The 23102-nt window shown below is 41.7% G+C and overlaps 1 protein-coding gene across 5 annotated transcripts; it reads left to right on the forward strand.

The window, feature by feature from the left end:
• Positions 1 to 287: 287 nt before the first annotated feature.
• pou2f1b (POU class 2 homeobox 1b) lies at positions 288 to 22855 on the forward strand. Of its 5 annotated transcripts, none has more exons than XM_061841839.1 (14): positions 288 to 380; positions 9442 to 9510; positions 9875 to 9966; positions 13528 to 13707; positions 14352 to 14469; positions 14568 to 14659; positions 14776 to 14952; positions 15037 to 15178; positions 15280 to 15425; positions 15572 to 15751; positions 15872 to 15986; positions 16542 to 16878; positions 16975 to 17039; positions 18487 to 22855. In XM_061841839.1, the coding sequence occupies exons 1-14, from the start codon at positions 335 to 337 to the stop codon at positions 18756 to 18758; spliced, it is 2031 nt and encodes a 676-aa protein (XP_061697823.1). In that variant the 5' UTR covers positions 288 to 334; the 3' UTR covers positions 18759 to 22855. The 5 variants fall into 5 exon arrangements, with proteins under 5 accessions (XP_061697823.1, XP_061697821.1, XP_061697826.1 ...); XM_061841837.1 differs by having other exon boundaries at positions 15569 to 15751; positions 18487 to 22854; XM_061841842.1 differs by having other exon boundaries at positions 15569 to 15703; positions 18487 to 22854.
• The last annotated feature ends 247 nt before the right edge of the window (positions 22856 to 23102 follow it).

Raw genomic sequence — 23102 nt, forward strand, 5'->3', positions numbered from 1 at the left:
ACTATGACAAACATCCTCTGCTGTAAACTTTTAGTCCCTCAACCAATGAAATCTCCTGTTATTACGTGATACTTTTAATTTTTACTCAATGTACAGAATAAGAAAAATAAATGGAAAAATAGATCTGCTGTGAAGGTTAAATGTAGTCTCTCGACCAATTAAAGCTTTTTTTGCTTGATACTTTTATTTTTAGTCACATTTATAGCATAATAAAAAATAATAATAATATGGATGCAAACAAGTCTACTGTATTTACACTGCACAGGTTGCGCGTGCGTGTAGGTGCGCGCGCTCCCAACAGGCAGGGCTGGGATTTTTGGGTTAAATATTCAAAATGGCGGACGGAGGAGCAGCGAGTCAAGATGAGAGTTCGGGAGCAGGTAATGATTACAGCATTTTACATATTCATACTCATATTCAAAGGGCCGCTACAATTTACGCGGACCGAATATACACGCACGGAGGGGGGGGCGAACGTCGACTGAAAGGGGCGATAAAGACCCCCCTCCCGGATTCACCTCTCGCGGTGCTAGCCCCAGCTGTAATTTGACATAGCAGGAAACGAGCCGTACGACGGCAAATTACACGGGCGAACATGCCTCCCCCTTTTGTGTGATTAGACGTCCGTACGGCCGCTACATATTCATACCACCGTCGACAAACACGACTTAGCATATTTTATTAGTAAACAACGCGCCGCATCCGCGGGCGCTGCACATTTCTCCCGGTTATGTGGAAATGGCGAGCGAGCTAGCGTTAGCTTAGGATGCTAAGCGCTCGGCTTTGTGTTGATGGCAAACGGTGCGCGGTGCTCTTTGAACGAGCTTTGCATATTCATTTTTTTTTCCGTGAGACGACCGCGGGGGCTACGCTGCTCTCTGTCGTTGAAATCGAACAACAACCGTTCAATGCTTTAGCGCTGTTGTGTAGTTTGTTCCTGATTTACTTTCGGTGTGCGGTTTTTTTTTTGGGGGGGGGTATTTTTTTTCCTCCACCATCCTTTTGTGCTCGGCGCAGTGTGGAGCTACAGTAGCCTGTTGTGTTATTCATGCGGGGCCTGCTCGACTCCCGAGTTGCGGCGTTCGGCACATTTCATCTGGCTCGCCCGGTGTCAACGACATGCCGAGGAGCTTTTTCTTATTTCTGCGGCGTGTTTTTTTTTTTTTTTTTTTTTTTTAAAAACAGTCTTGTTTTATTCGGAAGCAACGTCAACGCTGTTCAATTGTGAGAATGATTGTTTTGTCCACTCTTTGGGAGGCGACGCTTCACTTGCATACGGTCCGTTTTCAAAACGACTTAAAAGAGATATTTTGTCGACACCTTTGTCTCCATACACAGGTACAAAATAGTACCTGTAAGCCCTCCTTCTTCCCCCCCCCCCCCCCTCTCCCCTCAGCCTGGGGCAAGAGTGAGGCCCACTTCCCGGAAAGGCACAATAATAAAAGGCATCCAGGGCATTCTTAACCGTTCACTGGAGCTTTCATGACTGGACAAGACGCAGCTTGATGCCGCTGTGTGTTCTGTTGTTTGCTTAAAGGGAATGCTGCTTATTTGACATGTTAAGACTACAAATTTGGGTATCGCCTTACTCCTCAACTGGAAAGAGTTTAAAAAAAAAAAGAAACCACACTTTAAAAAAAAAAATGGAAGTACAACAGGTCATTTTTGTATTGCAGTGGTTATCATCTACGATGCCATTATTGTATTAAAAAAATACAGTGGTGCTTTGATGTATCAGTAGGCTAACTTACAAGCTTTTCAAGCTGTGGTTCGGCAGTTCTTTTTGCATGGTGGATAAAACTTTGAAGATATGAGCGCTTGTCAGTAAACAACCCATATCGCGACAAGTACTGGTTTGGAAGATCATGAAGAATTCATGCAAAAAAAGAGACTTGATGCTGTTGAATGTACTGCCGCTTAATATTTGCTGCCAAATTAAACATACAACCAAGAGAATTTTATTGTGTATTGAAAACACCCCCATAGCTTTGCTTTAGGAAGTAAGTGGTGACAAGCCACTCAAAAGGCCATAGATGGGCTAAGGAATAGTATTGGTGTTACGGTGTTCTAACCATTCAAGCAATGGATGTTTGAGTACAAATATTGGAGCAACATTAAACCGAGAATACAACAACGCTCATGTATTTTTTTTTCATCCTTTGTGAAAAATGAATAAAATAACTGCAGCTTACTGCCACGTATACTGGTGATTGTATTACACTGCCCCTGGTAGCAAAGGCGCAGGAATTAATTAACATTTTAATGTCTATCTAGCCTTCTTACTGTATTTTAGTCAATATTTTGATTTATTTTATTTTTTTCATGTATGGTTTAAAGTACAACTTGAATTGACAAATGAAAAGCTTGAAGTACAGTCATGTTTTGCTTTATTTGAAGAAACAATTGCTAGCTCTCAACACGGTGGTCCAGCTGGAAAGCATTTGCCTCACAGTTCTGAGGTCTCGGGTTCAATCCCGCCTGTGTGGAGTTTGCATGTTCTCCCCGTGCCTCCGCGGGTGGTCTATGGGCACTCCGGTTTCCTCCCACATCCCAAAAACATGCAACATCAATTGGACACTTTAAATTGCCTATAGGTGTGATTGTTAGTGGGGCTGTTTGTCTCCATGTGCCCTGCGATTGGCTGGCGACCAGTTCAGGGTGTACCCCACCTCCTGCCCGTTGACAGCTGGGATCAGCTCCAGCACTCCCCGCGACCCTCGTGGGGATAAGCAGCTAAGAAAATGGATGGATGGATTGCTAACTCTCTGGCTAGAAACGTTTGCTGTCTTTTTATCCAAATTACATGTGATGAATACATTTGCAATGCTGACTTGGTAGCAGACAGAAGGGTCAAACAAAAACATGTTTTTGTTTCTTTCACCACACTGCTCCTCTTGTCTGGCGTTTTGCAGCGGGTGACTGATGTAATAATCGCGCGACGACAAATCAATAATGATATTCATTCCCATCACTTATCGATTAGTATCGATTTGATTTTTTTTTTTTTTGTTGTTGTTGTTGTTGCAGCTCTAAACCTGTGATTTGTCCCTCTTAAATGGTTTTTCTGAAAAATGTGATTCCAAGTATGCATTTCTGCCTGTGGGTCCAGACTTCAGGGACACATTGCTATTCCTCAGAAATTTTGCACGACACCCAGAGGACTGATAGAGAAAGCGTTGCTCACCCCTGGCATAGTGGGCGCGTGCGTGTGTTGCATTCATGTCAGGAAAAAGTTTGCACAGGCTTTGCAAGTCAAAGCAATGTGTTGAAAGGAGCTTGTGTCTTCTCCTGACTTATTTTATTTAAGTCCCTCATTTTTTTATTCTTAAATATGAGTGGTAATTAATTTATTATACGTAATGAATACAGTACAATATTTCTGATGGTTATTATCGTCTTTTCTTTTTTCCCCCCCAATCTTTTGTTTTTATTCCCCTGCAAAAAAAAGTGGCAAAAGGCCAAAGACATGCAGAGGTAATCCTTTGATACCCGCCTGAATGAGATTGAGTTTTTTTCCGTGATGGCAGATCACATGAAATATTGCTATCGCGTATGGTGACTTTTTTCATTAACGGCATATTCCTTCTGTAAATTTCGGTCAAACCTTAAGAAATTGGACCTTCGAGTTACCTATGTACCGATTGTGACTGTTATTGCCTTGTGAAATCATATGCACCCCTGATAAAGTACAAGCGATTTATTAAACTTCTGAATATTTACACCAGATAAGAAATTCATTCGCATCCCCCTCCCTCCCCATTTAAGTAGTTATAGTTCACCCTGATTCCAGCCTTGTAGTTGCGTCATGAATATTCATTGATGTAAACACGAGTGTTATGAATAATGCATCAGCAGCAGTAATAAATTCAGAACATGCTTTCCTGAAGGTACAGAGAAAGCGCCAGTCTACCAAGTTCCTCCACTACAGAGGAAGAAAATTGTAACAAATCACCGTTGTGTGCTTGTGCACTGAACAAATAACGTGTTGTGCTCATCTGAAATAGTGACTCATTTATGTCCCAAAAGTACAAGCTGCAGCTTTACAGAGGTATTTAAATACTATACGTAATATATGTAATTTTATGTTGTGGAGAAGTTGATTTAATGTTAAATGTGTTTTTTTTTCGTTGTCTGTTTGCCAGCAAATTCAACTGTCTGTGTTTTGGGCCAAACAAGAGACTTGCGGGTGACTCGTTAAAAGAAGTTGACTGCAGTTCAAGCCCATGAATGCAACTGGAAATTAGGCCGTGTTTACGCTTTGGTGGCAATCAGGAAATGGCTACCGTCACAGGCTACAAGTCAGGCTAGTTGAAGTATTTTTTTTTTTTTTTTTTTTTGCATAAGCAGATACTGTGTGTGCTTGTATGGATTCTGCACTGATGTGTTGTGGATGTTAGCAGAAATACGAGTGTCATAAATATGAAAAAGTACTGCGGAGATCTTGGGCACTCGACGAGGACAAAGTTTTCCGTGTATGCAGCCACAAAACAATACGTGTGTATGGCTGACTGAATCGGCATCACTCACAGCGTGTGCATAGTGGTGCATATTATTTTGCTATTGAAAGCCATGCATTCGTTAAATCTTTTACCTTGTCAAGTTAATCCAATTGTGACATTTGTTAAACGGCAAACAATGAGGAAAGGAGGACACCAAAGTTTGTTGCTCAAAGCTTTGAGAACGAAAAAAAACTGCAATGTACAATTCCCGATCACGCTCTAAACAGTTTTCCGCGAACCCTCTCTTTTTATTAGATTTAGGAGGTCCCTACCAACGGTTCCAATCTAAAGGGGTGGGGGGAGAGCAAACTTGTTTGTGTGACCATGTGTATGCAAGAATTACGATATGTTGTTGCGTAGGCAATCAAATCAGTCGCAACAGGTCTTCAGCAACAGCGTTTGTTCAGCGGTCAGGTGCATTGGTCCTCGGCAATCTCGTTTCCGAACAGTCCCGCCGCGGTTTCCTTTTCACGTCGGAATCGTTATCTTGGTAACCTCCTAGGAACTCACGCGAGAAGTGGTTTGGAAAAACAAAAGGAGTGACCTGGATGTGTAAATATGTACATGTCCTAATCTTTAAGTATCAGTTATACAACTTTTCAATGTGAGCCAGGGCGACCTCTTAATCATGTAATATTTATGTACGTGAATAAGGCTTTCATTATTGTAAGCTAACTATTAAATCCTTCAATATTCGTATGAGTGAGCCGAGCATATCTTCATTGCAAATGCGATAAGCATCAATCCTTTATGACACAGGTGGCAAACTCAAGGCCTGGGGGCCAGATCCGCCCCACCACATGATTTTATGTGGCCCGTGGAGGAAAATCATGTGACTGAACTTCTATGATTTTTTTTTTTTTTTTTAATTCAAATCTTTACCAAAATTTCAAATTGTCCTTTCATAAATGATAATGTTGAGATATTACAAGCATTTTTGTGGTACCAAACAACAATAGTTGGGAAAATCCCATTACCTTTGATTTCTGATTCTAAAACTAGTTCATAAATTTCATGTGCCAGTATGATGGGGCTGTTAAATATTTTTATCATTTCTCAGCAATAACGGCCCTTTGAGGGAAACCGCAAATACAATGTGGCCCGTGACAAAAATTAATTTGACACTACTGCTTTATGTACAAATGTATGATAAATCTCACAATAATTCCTGCACTGGTTCATAGAATAAAACCACTTCAGTTGTTTGGGGTGTCATGAAAATAAATTGCATCAAAGTCACTTAATGATTCACATTGTTTTGTTGAAAGCTTTGTTTTCTGGAAGAAACGGACAAATTTAGTAAAAACTTAAAATTTAAACTCTTCAATTAACTTAAGAAACGTGCTTTTGGAATGTGGGAGGTCACTGGTGAAAATTCCACACAGGAAGGCCGCAGCTGGGATTTTGAACTTTATTAACTGCTTTTAAGATTAAATGTTGCCTATTAAAATATTCTGCATGTTTCAAAGTCAGCTCAATACTAAGACATAATAGTTCTCTTGACGTATTCTGCGCGTATGATGAAGATTTTCAGCGCTTTACGAGAATGTGAATGCGCTAATTAAGTTTGGTCCCTGTGACGTGCCGTATCGCCGCTCACATTAACCGCTGACAGCCTTTGTCGTATAACTTTGCTAATGAGAGAACCGTTTCGAATGCTCCGTGCGGGGAGATCGTCTCATGCATTGTTCCGTGGCGCTATTTCTTTCTCACGTTAACCAAGCCAAGTAACTATGTACATGGTGCTTTTGCGGTCTTTGTCACATGGTGTGAACATCCCCCCATGTTAAAGAAAAGGCTATATTGTAAATTGAGAGGGTGTTTGGAAGTGGGTTGGATTTAAAAAAATGAACAATCTGGAAACCTTAAGTAATGTTAGAAAAATGCATAATACAACCAAAGAAGCTGGCAAAAGTCTCGTGTATCATTGTATTTCCTCATTGGCTCGTGGTATTTACTCAGCTGCAGAGAATACCATTGTTTGTTTGGTAAAAACATTTGTTAGTTTTATATTATATTTGCCATCATACACGTTTATAAACCTACAGCGACAGACGTAAACGTTGATCTTAGAAGTTACCGATATTGTATTCATGTATTACTTTGGGTTTTGTTTGGTTGACTGGTATGCAAAATTGTTTTGTAAGGATGACGGGACTTTGCTTGGAAAAGTGAAGTTGATTCCAACTGTTAGTTGCTAAGCTCCTCCCACTGTGGACTGTGCCACACGTTCCAGTCCAGTCGTTGAGCTCCAATGGACAAGTGCCCCCCCCCTCCCCGCCCCCGTCCCCAACTGCATTATCACACAGAGACTGCTAAAATGAATTCAGAGCGGCACCAAAAGTGAAATACTAATGAAATGTAAAAGATAATCTAAATATGCTAATTCCCACCACAACCACTTCATAAACAGCAGCAGCGATCTGCCTGCCTGCCACCCACGTCCTGCGGAGTCCTCCAGCCCCACGGGGGTCCTGCAAGTAATGACATGCTTGTGTTGTATTAATTTGAAGTTATTTCTTTACCATTGAAGCAGTCCCCTCACACACCCCCCCAGCCATCGTCATAACACCCGCCTGTACGTGGGATCGACGAATTCTGTGGATCGTCAGAAGTAGCCGCCCTTCCATTAACACTATCTGGAATAGCTCCATCCCTTACCTGCTCTTAATTAATTAATGTTTAGCTGTGCGCTCTCCCTCCCTCTGCACCTCCTCATGTCCTCCTTATTCTGCTTTTTTTTTTTTTATCGTCCCCTAAAAGACATCCAATTAATATGCTAATTAGCTGATAAATATTTATAGGGGCTTTAAATTATGCAGAAAGCTTTCATTTCATCCCAGTGTGAAATGCGTCACTCGCAGGACTTCAAAGTCTTGCATTCCTAACGAGGCAGTGGAAGATTTGCATACGGCTTTAATCAGCTGAATACTGATTATGTATCATTATAGAGTTGGGGGGGGGGGGAGTGCCACAGCAGTGCTTGGCATTTGTTTCATTCCAGCAAGACATAAACTTTTTCCACAAGTACACTGGAAGCCGCAGCATCGAACACGGTTGTTCTCAATTCAAAATAAGCTTTCTTATTTGAAATAATGTAGTGTATTAATCAGTTCCATACTCAAAGTTTAACCATCAAAATACATACAATCCCACAGACGATCCAAAAACTGTTGTATGAGATTTACATCTTTATATCTCAACAAATCAAAAACCTCGGAAAGCTGCATTTTTACTACTAATTTATGCTCATAAATCAGGATGATTATCTTTTATTTATAATTTAACTTTTATCTTGTACTTAACTGACGTCCTAACCAAGACTTGACATTTATCCATCACACGGATTTGAAAACAATGGAGATCGTTTTTGATGTAACTGTAAAATGGATGAATACAAAGCATTGTGACGAATATTCTTATTCAATGTCTAAACATCATATAGGTTGTGGAGTAATTCAGGGCAAAAAAGTATTTAGTCAGCTACCAATTTTGCAAGTTCTCTTGCTGAAAATGATCAAGGCCTGTAATTTCCTCACCTGTGATGGATAAAATTAGGGGGAGGAAATCCAGAAAATCATTATCAGCTTTTTAAATAATTTACTATCAGTTTATGGTGGAAGATAAGTATTTGGTCACCTACAAACAAGCAAGATTTCTGGCTCCAACAGACCGGTAACTTCTTCAAGAGGTTCCTTTGCCAACAAGCTCAACAGGGAGCAGAGCTGGAGGTGGCAGGAATTAACTTGTTGAGGTCCATTTTGGATTGGATTAAAAATGTGGTCATCAGTGGGACTGCCTTGGTTAGATGTTTTGGAAACAAAGTTAGCAGAACCATTGATGTTTTGCTCAAGAGGAAACATAGCCAGTATATTGGTGGAAGGATGATGTGGATGGAAGAGAAATAGAGGAAGACGTTAGAGGTTGTGTGGGAAGACATGAGGGGAGTTGTGCTGTGGCGCCAAAAGGAAAACAACCGTTGTCCTGACAACACAATTTTTTTTTTTCAATTTAAACTTTAACCAAATTAAAGTAAAATTGCTCACCTATTGAAAATGCCTGTGCTAGGCATGCCATTGAGTAAGCTTAGACAGTCAAGTGTCAGCAGTGACACTGCCACCTCGTGGCTTTTTGTAGTTATTGCTGGAATATATTTCACGTTGTGCCAGGTGGGCAAGTGCGCCGCTGTAGTCAGCATTTGCTTGCTAACATCAAATTATGTTTTTAATTGATATTCCATTGATTGCATTAGTCATACTGTACTGATCGTCTTCAGTTACACTCGAGTAATTATCTGTTTCTGGAGCCCCGTCAACCCCCACAACTGGTATCCTACTGTGGCGGCGTAACAATAAAAGCCAAAGACTTTTGGGGTGTTTGACTTTGGTGCTTGCACTGCACTGGAAGCAATCATAGGAAATGATCGAGTGAGAGGGGAGAGAGAGCGAGAGAGCACAAGAGGGAGAGGCAGGGCCATCAGAAAAGAAGGGAGAGGAAAGGAGAGCTATTTGCTTAATCCCTTTTCGGGCTGCCCGTGCGCGTATCCCAGTGTTACTCAGTGAAGCGCTACAACTGCTATTGAACGTTGTTCACCAGCTACTGGAGAACGGGAGGGAAAAGGGGGAGTCACACTGGATGCGGTGTCGGTGGGGTGGGGGTAAGCCCAACAGAGGTACTTTTTCCTCTCTACAATCATGCTTGAAACCACAGGTGGAGCTTACGTTGGTGAGTTTTTTTTTTTTTTTTTTTTTTAATGTGTCCGTGATGGAGATAATTATTCATGTTGCTGTTTTTAGATAGTCAAGCTCATTTTTGCTCTCCAAACAATTCTTTTGGGCTGCATCAGTCATATTGAGACGAAATACATCGGCAACTAGAATTGAGAGATAATTACTGTCGTCGAACAGGATTATCATGCTTGCGTCGTGTCTGTCTGTTGCAGATGCAAAAGTGAATAATAATCAGTCGGAAACTCCTAAATGTGCAATGGAAAGTGGTGACAGGAACACCGGTGAGTGACGTCCATTTTTTTTTTCTCTTATATTTCGTCCCTTGACTTCCATTTCATGACATTTTGTTGGACTTGATTGGAACAAAGCATTGATCAAATGTTACGATAACATCATCTTTGTGTGGTGCGAGTCAAACTAATAATTTAAGATATTCACTGCACGTTGTTTACAGTGAAATGTTAGTGATCCTGGATGGTTCTGTTGACAAACTAGACCCATAGACGTTGGCACTCAGGGTCTGATAATGGATGTCCGCAGCCACGCAGCGATTCGTCTTCATTGTGGATTTGCACTTCGTCAAGAAAGCAAAAAGCAACTTTGAAACCCAACAGATGTCTGATTGACTGCGTTTCTCTCATGCAGGGATCCAAATCAATGGATTGGACTTTCAGAGGCCGACCGTGCCAACCACGAGTACAATCACCAGTGCACACGCACAAGCCCTCCTCCAACAGGTAATGCGTGGTAACAGACCCCATTCTAAAAATTGGATTAGATTAGTGGAATATGTAGTTCAACTCAACTAAATGCCATTTCTGGAGCACTTTAAAAAAACACCTGCAGCTTTAACAAAGTAACAAAGTGCAGCGGGTGACTAAAATTGAACCGAAACCATGATATGATGATATTTGGATAAAATTATTTTCCTGTTCAATTTAAGACCTCCCCTTACGTTGGCATTTGGTTATCCAGCTGGTCCGGAGTTTCACTCCCTCTTGTTGCACATGTTGTGTGAAGATAAGAGAGAGGAGCAAGATTGAAGTCCCCATTGATCAGTTTCAGGATGCTGAAATTGTAATCTCGCAATCACAGCATGCAAGGCGTCAACTCACGTCGGCCGCAAGTCTTACCATCTTGCTTATTCTGTGGCATTTTTTCCCTTCACGCACAATAGCACTTATTATTCAAAACACAGTGCTTAATTCCATCAATATTTCCGATATAAATCTTTCAAAGGTGCGTTTTTGTTTCGCTATTTATAGTCTTGCGACTTGACGTAAAACAAACGATGCAAAAATGTTACTTTGGCGAGGTTTCATGGGAGTGAGTGAAGATTTTTTAAATTAGACCAACTTGGAAGTCACCCAGTGTCACGGAACAGATTGAGTTCCACTTTGGAGATTCCGCGGTGGTGGAGGAAGGAATTTACGTGAAGTTTGAAGAGGCTGGCTCTCGTGCGCTCATGTATGCACACACAAGCAGAATGAGCTCATTTAAATGAGCCCCGGCTCCTTTGGCGTCGCCAGGCAACAAGGCAGATTAATCAAGCCTGTATGCTAATTAGCTGCTCCCGCTGTTGCTCGGAAACAGATGGCAGGGAATATGCAAATCTATGCAGGATTTACATGCGCCGCATAAGAGCTATTTTAATTAGCAATCGCAGCGCCTCTCCTCCCTCGCCCTTCCCTTGTCTCAAAAGGCTGCGGCACATTTTTAAGCGCTCGCTCTCGCATTTCTTTCACTTGAAATCTTCTCCCTTGCTCAGAGACTTCAGACGCTCACAAAAGACGATCAGTTACTAGACTGCTTTAAGTTTGTTTTTTTTTTTTTTTTCTTTTCAAATCTGAATTATGCATGATCTGAAACCTCTTCAGCTATATCAACAAGACAGCTCACCAAGTCAACAATCCTCATCTTATGCCTCTGCCCCTAGTCAAAGTCTGAAGACTCTGGAAGTGCTCTTTCCACCTCCGCCCAGCAGAGCGTGTTGCCTCAAACCCAGCTCATGTTGGCTGGGGGACAGATTGCAGGAGTAAGTGGCCTTTTGCCTCTATAGCCTGGTTTGTGGCCATGCGGCTGGCCGAATTGAGACCGGTTGCCCTGATTCTGTTGTCTCCTCCGGCCTCGTCCGCCTTCTCCACTTTTGCGGCCCTGTGTCCGACAGTCTTTGACTTCTTCCTGAAGTAAAATGTTTGACCTGAGCACGTTAACCACATCTCTGCTCAATGGTTTACCAGACGATGCCACCGTGTCGTTACAAAGATTGTTTGGAAACAATACGGCTATACAATTTTGATTAGAAATTTGACATAGTCACTTAGGCCTAATGCAACTGCATGAATCTCCTCCCCATTTGCCTGCCTGGCTTCATTTGTCGTGATGTGACAGAAAAAAAACTTTGATACCTTTGTGACAAGTTAAATGAGAGGGGCTGAAATAAGAATTGAAATAATTAATTCATAAGTAGATGCTTTCAAATCCTTTAACGAGGAACTGGAGCGACCATTTTCTCGCCTGCAACGTAATAATTGTATTTCCTTAAAATAGTGGTTGTAGCTCTAATAGACGCTGCAGCCCAGTTAGTCCTTCAGTACATCATCCACTTCAGAAAGATGCCATCCTAAAATGTAGTCGTTCCATTTTCACTTCGAGGAAATAATCTGCAATGAACAAATTTCTCTGTAATTTCCTCTGTTCAATAATAAGTTCCTGCTGAGCACATTTCAACTCCTTCGCTCGTCCTACAAAAAAAAGCATCTACTAGGGCTGTGTTATTATCCAAAAATAATCAAGGTTCATTTTTATTGCTATTTCTGCAACTGCTGAAATTCAATCTTAAATATAGCGTGAAAGACCAGAACCGGAAAATAAATTGGTAACAAGTCAAAAATTATAAAATAGTAGCAAAAAAAAATAAATAAATTCCTGCTGTTAGCGCCTTGGCCTCTTAGGGGCAGTGTGGCGGATAGTTGGAGATATACACATGAAAGGTTGCTGCCATCCAATTTTCTTTTGATGTCCTTTTATCGTGTTTGCATGATTATCTGGGTTGGAAATGTCTGGAATGTCGTTTTTAAAGTTAATCTTGTTGGTCTTTTGGACTTGGCAGTCGAAACGGGCAAATTTCTCATTAATATGCAACATGCAAATAAACTCCACTCTGATTGGATCAGTCATCTTCCCCTATTTAAACATGGAATCAACTTGGCTCCGTTCCACATCACGACAACGCCGCATGTACTAAGTGTCTAGAAATTTGGGGCCACCGAGCATTCATAGCGTTGCCGGCCCCCACACACTGAGCCACAGTTTGGAGCCTGTGAGGGGGGCCCATTTGCGGGGAAGTTTCTTGTGGGCCACAAACTCACAATTGAGCTCAGATAGAAAAAAATGAATCTTTTCATGAGGTGATCCCATTCAATTTGTTCCCTCAAAAGGTTCCATCGTGTGAATGAGTTGTTTATAAACAAAACAGAACTCGCGCCCTACGAGGTGGTTTCACAACACAGGAATGTGGTTTCACACACTGTGGCGCGTTAATTGTTTTTCTCCGATGATCATGTTTTTATGATCTGAGAAGCTTAAATCTAAATCATGGGTACATTTTGATTAATCGCCCAGCCCTCGCATCAACTGAAGCACGTAAACACTTTTTTTTTTTTTTTTTTTTATTAAGTGTAGTTGTGAGTTGCCTTTGCAGTGTTAATGATGATCTTGGATTGTTCCAGTAGATTGACAGATAATGACTCTGTAATGTAAATCTGTGTCCGTTTATTTTATCTTGGGAGTCACAAGACACGTTGCACCCATTCTGCTGCATTTCTCAATAGTCAATAGTCTTGATTAATTCAGCTTTAAGCACAGTTTCTGTTGGCCTCATTTGTAGTATACTATTAAATGTTATCATTTTTACAGAATATATGAGTTGTATTTTAGCATGTTTTGGTACTATGGGGAATGTTTGTGCAGGGTGCTTGTGTGGCCATTCAATATGGACGTTTCCAATATCAGGAACAATGCGTAGTTAACAGCAGTCAGAAGTCAGTGTTTAGTGATTTTTTTTTTTTTTTTTTACCTACTGAAGACAGGCTCTGTAAGATTGCTGTGTATACCATTTTAAAGTATTTTACATTTTGTTCTTGTGGTACAAAGCTATTTAACTTTGCACAGGTATCAATGTCCACTGGAGTTTCCTGAAAGTACTAACTAACTAATCCATTGTCAAGTGTATACCTTTTCTAGCACTTGAATTCTGTCTCTGTGTAACTTTGTTGCGTCGCTGTCTTCTCCCACAGCTGACTCTGACCCCAGCCCAGCAGCAACTGTTGCTCCACCAGGCCCAAGCTCAGCTCCTGGCTGCGGCTGTGCAGCATTCAGCCAACCAGCAGAACGGCACCACTGGGGCTAGCATCTCTGCCTCCGCAGCCACGCCCATTACCCAGCTACCCTTGTCACAGCCTATCCAGATCTCTCCTGTAAGATACCACCACCGATTGTCTTATTTTGATTTCATTTTTTAATGTCTTTGTTGCAATGAGTTTCTAAATGCCTGTTTAGGTCACTGTTGAGTGCTGATTTTTTTTGGATTGTGTTATTCAGGGTTTTTGAACCCCTGTCCTCAGAAATGACGCTCAAAAGCCGTCTTCCACCATGCTGCCGTTTTTCAAATTCAGTTGATTTTATTTAGTTTGTAGAGGTGGGTAGTTAGTTTTATTTTTTCAATTTTGTTTTATTTTTACTACTTTCAGAATTTTTTTTTAGATACAGATTACCGGTGTTGTGTGAGACGTAAAAAGAAAAAACAAAAAAAAAGTTTTTTTAAACATGACTGAAAACTTACTAACAGATGACCAACCATCCACAAATCAAATGCAAGTGGTATAATAGTCCACAAAATTTTAAGTGCAATCAGTGCAGAGTTCCCACATTATTCCCGGTGATTACATTCCTTAGACCCTAAAGAATAACGGATGCGGTATTTGAGGGAATATCCTGTTTATTTGTGACGTTACCGCCATTACAGTGTGATAGTCATTGGCTACCTTATCGATGATGTGAGCTTAAATGGCACCTTCGTCATATTGTATTGCATTGAAAAATATTGTTTTCCTATTTGTAGCTACAGCAGCAGAATTTAAGCCTGCCGCAGTTTGTGCTGGTGCAGCCCGGCCACCCGATCGCCACACCGCTCCAACCCGCTCAGTTCATCATCTCGCAATCACCGCAGGCCCAGCAGAGTAAGCACACCACCACTTGCAGGTTAAAACGATGATTTACTTTTAGAGAAGCTGATTTTGTATTATCTTCTGTGCCCTGGATGTTGTTCACTGTGTAGGCATATTGCAAGCGCAGAGTCTTCTCACTCAACTACCTCAAAGCCAAGCTAATCCCCTCCCAACGCAGCCGAGCATCACCCTTGCAACACAGGTTGGTCTTGTACTTCACGTTATGCTTTCATGTAAACGTGTTTCATGACAACCCGTTTTGCCACCCGCTCACAAATCCAATTACCGTGTTTTATTTTTATTTTTTTTGCAAACAAGCAGCCTGTAACTCCTACCCGTACCACGGCAGCCACACCCATGCAGTCATTGCCTCACAGTCAGACACCGCCCAAACAGTTGGATACGCCCACTCTGGAGGAGCCAAGCGACCTGGAGGAACTGGAGCAGTTTGCGAAAACTTTCAAACAGAGGCGGATCAAACTGGGCTTTACGCAGGTATCTTACCCACGTCAAGCATGATATAGATCTGGTAATATCAAGTCTTTCTTTGGCTTGAACTCTGTCCATACCCACGACCAGGGGGATGTTGGCCTGGCTATGGGTAAGCTGTACGGAAACGACTTCAGCCAAACAACCATCTCTCGCTTTGAGGCCTTGAACCTGAGCTTTAAGAACATGTGCAAACTCAAACCATTGCTAGAGAAGTGGCTTAATGATGCAGGTTTGTCCCTGAACCTCCTCGTATATGTTTGATGCACAATTATCTTGATAGTTCCTCGCCTTTACCTCCCTCCTGTTGCGTCGTCGGTGCTGTTTGTGCAGAGAACCTGACTTCAGACCAGGGACTGTCCAGCCCCAGTGCCCTCGGCTCTCCAGGCATGGGCATTGAGGGGATCAACCGCAGGCGGAAGAAGAGGACGAGTATTGAGACCAACATCCGCGTGGCCTTAGAAAAGAGCTTTCTGGAGGTTAGAAACCAATTGTATTTGCACCGAAACGCATACGGTTAGATGAATCTGGGAGGACCGATTTTTAGAGGATTAAAAAAAATATGGCGGTCACAAATGATCTGTACTGACAAGGTCTGTCTGGCTTCTTTGCCCTCTTCAAGCAGAACCAAAAACCTACCTCTGAAGAGATCACTATGATCGCTGACCAGCTCAATATGGAAAAGGAGGTGATCCGGGTCTGGTTCTGCAATCGTCGGCAGAAAGAGAAGAGGATAAACCCCCCGAGCACAGGCAGCGTAGGCAGCACCCCCATCAAAACTTTCTTTACACCCGGTAGCCCTTTGGTGAGGAATTATATGCACGAGAAATACAGGCTTAGTTTGCTCGTTTTTCCCTCGAGATTCATATTTGCCTTTTTGGGAAAGGTTGGCATAACAACGGTATTCATGTTTTTGTTTTTCAAGGTGGCCAGCACAGCAAGCCTGGTGAACAGTCCAACTATAAACACGCCTACCACATTGACTGTAAATCCAGTGATGCCTCTCACCAGCACCAGTGTTTCCAGTTTATCCTTCACAGGTGTGTGTGTGTGTGTGTGTGTGTGTGTGTGTGTGTTCACGTGTGTGTGTGCGTGTGTGTGTGTGTGTGTGCGTGTGTGTGCGCGTGTGTGTGTGTGATAGTGGTGCAAAAAGATTGAGCAGTCTTTTGCACGTCACTGAATTTTCAGATATTTCTTATTTTGGTAAATTTTATTTAGACCAACGTGCAGAAATTATAACCATCCCAAATGCGACTCTAAATATAGAAAATATTAGAAACATTATCACACCAGCGTACTGTGAGCAGTGGGATAAAAGAGTAAACCGCTCCTATAATGAAAAATGTTAAGACATGAAATGACAGTACTGCATCGTCACACTATTTTTTTCAATACAAGTGACAAGCATATGGCAGCTAGCTGGCAGAAGAATGTAATGAAGCAATCATTGTTCATTGTAAAACATCACACACAACACAAATAAAAGCCCTTGTCCACACAAACTTCACAAATGGCAGCCCTGAGAGTCACGCCAACTTAATTTGAGATTCATTTCCCACTCCAAATAATCCCTAATTCCCCACCTTTCTTCCCAGGCACAACAGTTGGCGCTACAAACACAGCATCCGTCATCTCCACCACACCTGTGATCACCACGGTAACCAGCTCGCCATCTCTAAGCCCGTCCCCAACGTCCGTTCAGTCCACCACCGCAGAGAATAAAGTCAGCACTCAGGCGCAGACCATCGTCACCCAGGCCCCGACGTCCATAGGCACCACCGTCGGGACGGGCCAGGTCATGGTGGCCGCTCCGAGTCTGTCCACGGCCTTTCAGGGGGCTGCTCAGTTGCCTACCAGTGCGAGCTTTGCGGCCATGGCTGCCGCAGCGGGGTTGAATCCAGGATTAATGGCCTCCTCTGCCTTTGCTTCAGGGTTAGTTATTCCTTAACAAAAAATCACTCTTATCATTATCTCCAATAGTTTTCTTCCATATCATGCAACTGTTTTTATTCTGTTGTGTGTTTGCAGTGGGGCCCTGCTCAATCTGACGCCCGGTGGTCTCATGAACAACAGTACGCTAGCGACCATCCAAGGTGCCTATCATCTCAACTTTGGTTCATATTACAGTTACAAATATTTTCTTATGCGATTCAGACATATGGACAGGAGGTACTGCAGTCAACTTAATAAACTCATTGGAAATGCAAAACATCTTGGAGCAGACATGGAAACATGACTGAGGCGGAGAGGGCAATGGGAAAATATTGCCATTATTTCTTCTCACAATTATAAAGTCGACTTTCTGCCAATGATTTTTAAAAATTAATACTGCATTAAGGTATGGTTAAAAATAATCCAGCACAATGTTTTATTGCCGCAATTCCATTTTGATAGTCTATGAAAAGGTTTTAAACTTGTGCGTGCCTTCAAGGGTTGATACATTTTTAAATAGATTAATAAAATATCCAATCAATTAAAACGGTTTACAAATGAACTGTACATGAATGTGTACATGACATGAGGGAAAATGACATTCTACGACAGTGTTATTGAGATAAATGTATTCCCTTGCATACTAAGAGGTCATTTAAATATCCCCTCCAGACAGACAATATTCTGCTGCTGAGTTGTAATTTACGTCTGATGGATTTTCCCACTAGAAGTTTAATTACCTCATTAAAATGACATCTACACCTTCCCGCGTCATTAAAACAACGAATATGCAAATAGCAGTTCCAGGGAAAAGGTCATCTGATAGACGCAAAAAATTTGGGATGGTTTTCCCTCCATCTTTTGCATTCTGCAGCATTCGTCATCCTGTATCTCTCTCCCATTGAAGCAATTGATTTGTGTCACAAATTAAAATGCTAGACGTTTGCCCTGATCTTTAAGATTAAGAGACGGTAAAATAATTATGCCGTTTTGTTTCTAAATATGTTGGAAGGTGTGCTGAAAATGTGCAAATTTTATAAACTTCTCATTTGTTGAGATGGACTGGTTTCACCTTCTCAGTTTTCTTTTTTTTTTTTTTTGGCTTGTTTTGTGTGCGTGTGTGCCTAAAACAGGGCACTTTGACGCAGCCAGGCCCCACCATGACATAAGACAAACTCCTCCAGCCTTCAGTCTTTATCAATAAATTGTGCGGTACTCGAGGCTGCTTGACAAGTTGAAGCCGGTGAATCTGTCTGCTGAGCCCACAGCGACAGCAGTTGCTCGCACCTTGGGGGGCGGGGGGTTTCAACTGAAATACTCCTCAGTAGCGGCGAGGTGTACAACTCTATCTTTTAGACGTGCCTTAGGCACGATTTTGCGGTATCATAGGACATTTCAGAAAGACCAAAAAAATGTAAATCGAGGTTTTCATCAAATAAGTACCGGTAGGTTATGGGAAAGAGTAGTTCCTGTAAACACTGCAAGTGTTGAGGGTTGCTGCTCCACCCAAATTACTTTTTCCATTTGGAAAGGCCGCTGCTCGGGCACACTCATGTCATTTGCTCCTTTTCACCAGACAGTCATTTTTCACCGCCTTTGTCTCCACAGCCCTGGCATCTAGCGGCACAATCCCGATAACGGCACTGGACGGCAGCAGCCTGCTGTTCGCCAACGCGCCCGGCGGCGGCGGGCCCAATCTGGTGACCACGCCGCTCTTTCTCAACCCCCAGAACTTGTCACTGCTCACCAGCAACCCGGTCAGCCTGGTGTCGGCGGGGGCGGGCGGGCTGCACATCACCACCGACGCCCACCACCAAGTCTCCACGGCCGCCGTGCCTGTCCAAGCCCCGACCATTACCACTGCCTCCAAGGCGCAGTGAGTCTGGCTGCATCCGCAATGAATGCTCTGTTTCTTGAGCTGCGCACTGTTCTCCTCACACACAGCGCAGGAAATAGGCAAGGTCCTTTGAGTTTTTGCCTCCGCGCTCCACTAACAAACGCACATCCACTCCATTTTGACTATTATTTACTTCCTTTTGCTTTCACCAAAAAAAAAAAAAAAACAACCGCAGGGTTGTGCGTCACTTTTTTGGGGGGTTTTCCTTGCTTTCTCTTTATAATCCAAGGATGTTATTTCTCAAACAGTAGCCAAATGGAGACTGTCGTTCTCTGAAACAGGAAGAATACTTTTGGCCATACCATTAAGCTCATCACATTTTGTACATACGTCCTTCCATTTCATAAAAAAAAATCTCACTTCTCTGAACAACTTCAAAAGAAAATTTGGGGGATTTTACTATAAACTTAATACTAACCTCATATTACACATCACTAACTGGGCTCACCTTTAGGTTTTTTTTTTTGGGGGGGGGTAAGCCTTGACATGAATCATATCAGTTTTAAGAGTTTTTCTAAATATAGTTTTTTTTTCTTTTTACATTTTCCAAACTTTGCAATTATAATAAGTTAAGACTTCAATGTCTCTCTTTTTTAAAAAAAAAGTGGTTTTAAGGCTTTAAAAACAAGTAATAACTCGCTGACGTAAAGGTTATCATTGCTTTAAGGAGCGCGGGGACCCGTTGAGTCTCTGCGAGTTTCTTTTTCTGGAAACTGTCTTTTTAAAACGGTGCGGGTTGTCGACGGTGATGGAAAATGACTGAAAAACTTTCAACAGCTTTAAACACGAGTGGAGTGCAACTGACTAAATAAGGAGGGCAGATGTTCCGCATGCGTCGTGTAAAGCTCAGTGACGCTGGACTTAACTAACCAAATGATGCAGAAAGGCTCAGCGGTCTGGGCTAAAAATCACCTGTCAGGGGGTGTGAATGTCACACTAAATGTATGGTGATTTTAGATTTAAAAAAAAAAAAATAATAATAATAATTTCCTATCTTTTTCTATGTAATGGTAGTACCGTCGTATCTACTTGTGCACAGTATCTGTACCAAAAAAACTGGATTGAGCTGTTGTGGGAGAAATGACCTTTTCTTTTCCCCTTTTTGTCTGCAGTCGTTTAAGTGGCTGCGTACTTTTAAGATATACCAAAAATATTTGTTAAAATAATTGTAGTCGGTGTAGTCTAGTCGATATATTTATGAGCAGAATCTCTCCTCATTTTGTCAGCAGAATATAAAAAATGCAATAGTTTGATCATTTCCAAAGATACTTTTTTTGTTTTGTTTTTTTTAAATACGGGGGAAAGTCTTTCATGGATTATAATTGGCAGCACAATTGACCAATAATGAGGGAGGGGCCTGTGTTAGAACACGACAAACTTGTTTCCTATTTCGCTGGCCCTCTCCTCAACCCCCCCCCCCCCCAAGAGCCATTTGACGGCTTCTATTTTAACCATTTTAGTCACAGCTTTGGGCGTCTGCGAAAGCTGGCAAAAACTCCCATTTTGGGTCTGGAGGGCGGTTTGTACAAATATGTCAGCCATAAAGCAACAGCTTGAAACCAAAGTTGTTTTTCCTCCGCAGCGGCCGTGCTTGCATGAGCGCTGCAGTTACCAATGGCGAATGCTTTTCTTGATCTGGTGTGGTTGAACGTCGATGGATGGAGTATTAGCTTTAACGACTTTCTCCTTTGTTTTTTTTTGTTTTGTTTGTTTTTTTTTAATTTATAGCTTAATTAGCAGATCCTGTGAAGAGCAGGTTTTTTTTTTGCGCTGGAGTTTGGAATGCTCCACTATATCGATACTGGGGATGGGCATTGGGATCAATCGTGGCTTGAAATAATTGGAATAGAATACAGGGAGTCCTCGAGTTAAGACGTTTCAACTTTACAGCGCCCGTCCCCCATCCGCCATTTTGTCTGGCTAATGCTTGTTCGTTTTTGTATCTTCACATTTTTCGCCATCCTTTTTCGACATTATCGCCCCGAAGAAGAAAGCTGCGTCTTTTCGCAGTGCTTCTGCAGCCAAAAAAAAAATCCATTACCATGGAAACGAACCTCAAGATCATAAAAAGATTGGAGGAAGGAGAGACACCAACACCACCGAGACTTCAGTCGGTCGACCGTGGTGACAATTATTAAAAGCAAAGCTCGTATTTTCGCGGATATGAAGGGTTCCCGGTCCTACGCCGGATACAATGATCACAAAATAAGGTTCTTTGATACTCGAGATGGAGAGGATTGAGGACCAGGTTCCTTTGTGATATCTAAGCACAGCCTCCCCTTCTTCTCCATCCATCTCTCAGCAGTAATGCAAAGTACATTACCTTGTTTATTATTTGTTGGTATTTTGATGTAAATTCTGACTTTAGTGGTAGAATCCGACTTAAGTCGAAATTCGAGTTAAGTCGGTACTGTAGGAAGAGATTTCAGTCGTAGACCGAGGACTCCCTGTACACTACTGGTTGATTGATCTGACATAGGCGTGGTGTACACAGATTTTTAAAATCTTTAAAGATTATCAGTTACAAATAGAATTGGGATCAGGCAATCGTGGCATAATTGGTTCATCAAACAATCTGATTTGTTAATTGATTGATTGATAACGTGGTTTAAAGTAAGAGGTACCTATGTGGACGTCCGCAAGGCTCTCATCGAGGCCCACTCTTGTCATAGTCACATTGAAACGATTTGATGAAGAGAAGAAAAAATCAAATTTAGTCAAATGCCCATCTGTAGTAAACACTGTAGATCCAATCGTTGCTACCATTTGAATCAGCACGTTGGCATCACTGTGGCCCGACGCGTTCCCCATGACCGGCTCGTCCTACGTTAGTCACTGCAGCTTTTGGGCCGAGTACTGTAATGTGCCGCACATTCAGATAAACCCCTCACAAATAGCATCACTGTTCTGCTGCTTCTGACTAACAAAAAAGCAGTGACAAGGAAGTCAGATTGTAGGCAGAAAGATATTCCTTTTGTACTTTTCTGTCATTGACTAATTTTGACTGAATATACCTCAGCAGCACTTAAACATAAGGTTCACCTTTTTAAATATTTCTGTGTATAGAACAGTGTGGAATGTATAATTAAGGACTGGCTCGCCATTCACACTATACTGCTAAATAGGAACCGTACTTTATAGGACAACTACTGCTTTTTCCTCGTACTACTATTTAATTTTTTTCCTCTTTTGACGGTTTGATGGTGATTGCCACTTGACCAAGCGCTCATTCTTGCCAAAGTAATAGCCTTTCTCTTTACAGCTCAGCTGGCGTACGGCTACTCGCGTCGTTGAGTCCGCCGCGCACTGATAGAAGCCGCCAGTTCTATTCCGCTGCCGTTCGTACTCGCGCAACAGCCGAGCGCGTTTGCGACGCGAGCCGGGCGCCGTCAGCGCCGCAGGATGTTACTGATATATTTATCTGAGGAAAGACCTAATAATCAGAGAAATGTTTTCTTAATTCTATACATATAAATATATATATATATATAAACGTCTAAGATGTTCCTATTTTATATTTGAAGCATTATGTTACTAAGACTGAATGTAGTGTTTATGACCCAGAAGAAATTCCCTCAAAACTTCCTTCTAAAAAAAAAAAAAAAAGAAAAAAAAAGACCAAAATATAAAAAAAAAAAACGCTGCGATTGTTGTGTCGGTGAATGACATGCGCCGCTCTGACACAAAGATCCTGTAGTTAGAGCGAATCCTTTTTTTTTTTTTTTCTAATATATTGTTTTAATTTAAGTCATTTTGGACTTCATTTGCTGTGCTGTCTTTAACAATCATTTGTTGTTTTTTTTTTTTTTTTTTTTTTTTCATTTTTATTACTTTATGCCTTTAACTGATTTGTATAAATATGAGAGGGCACGATCACTGGCTTTCTTGGTTTTGACAAAGACGATAAATGTTATCATTTATGCCTTATTGTTACGTAGATGACATGATTGCATTGTAGCACGTGTGAATGTGTCTGTTTTTTAGCTTAGTGTCGCCAAGTGCATTGTCCCAGACGTAATCCAGTTTGCTTCGGGCATTTTGAGTGTGAGACGCTCACATTTGCTACCGATTTTTTTTTTTTTTTTTTTTTTTTTTTTTTTAATTTTTTTTTTTTTTTTCCGGTGTGATTCAGACAATGCCTGTAAGAAAAGCTTTACTCATAATTCCAACAGGTCAATGTGTTATGCGGATGAGTGAGCATTGTAGAGTCTAGAAAAGGCAGTCTGCAAACAACTACCGTGCGCTTTCCCGTAACTTTTGAGTTTCTAAATATTGGGTACGGAGTAGGGATGAGCATAATAATTGTTTACTCGATGAATTTTATTTG

The sequence above is a fragment of the Syngnathoides biaculeatus genome, chromosome 14 (genome assembly GCF_019802595.1).
Source record: "Syngnathoides biaculeatus isolate LvHL_M chromosome 14, ASM1980259v1, whole genome shotgun sequence".
NCBI lineage: Eukaryota > Metazoa > Chordata > Actinopteri > Syngnathiformes > Syngnathidae > Syngnathoides > Syngnathoides biaculeatus.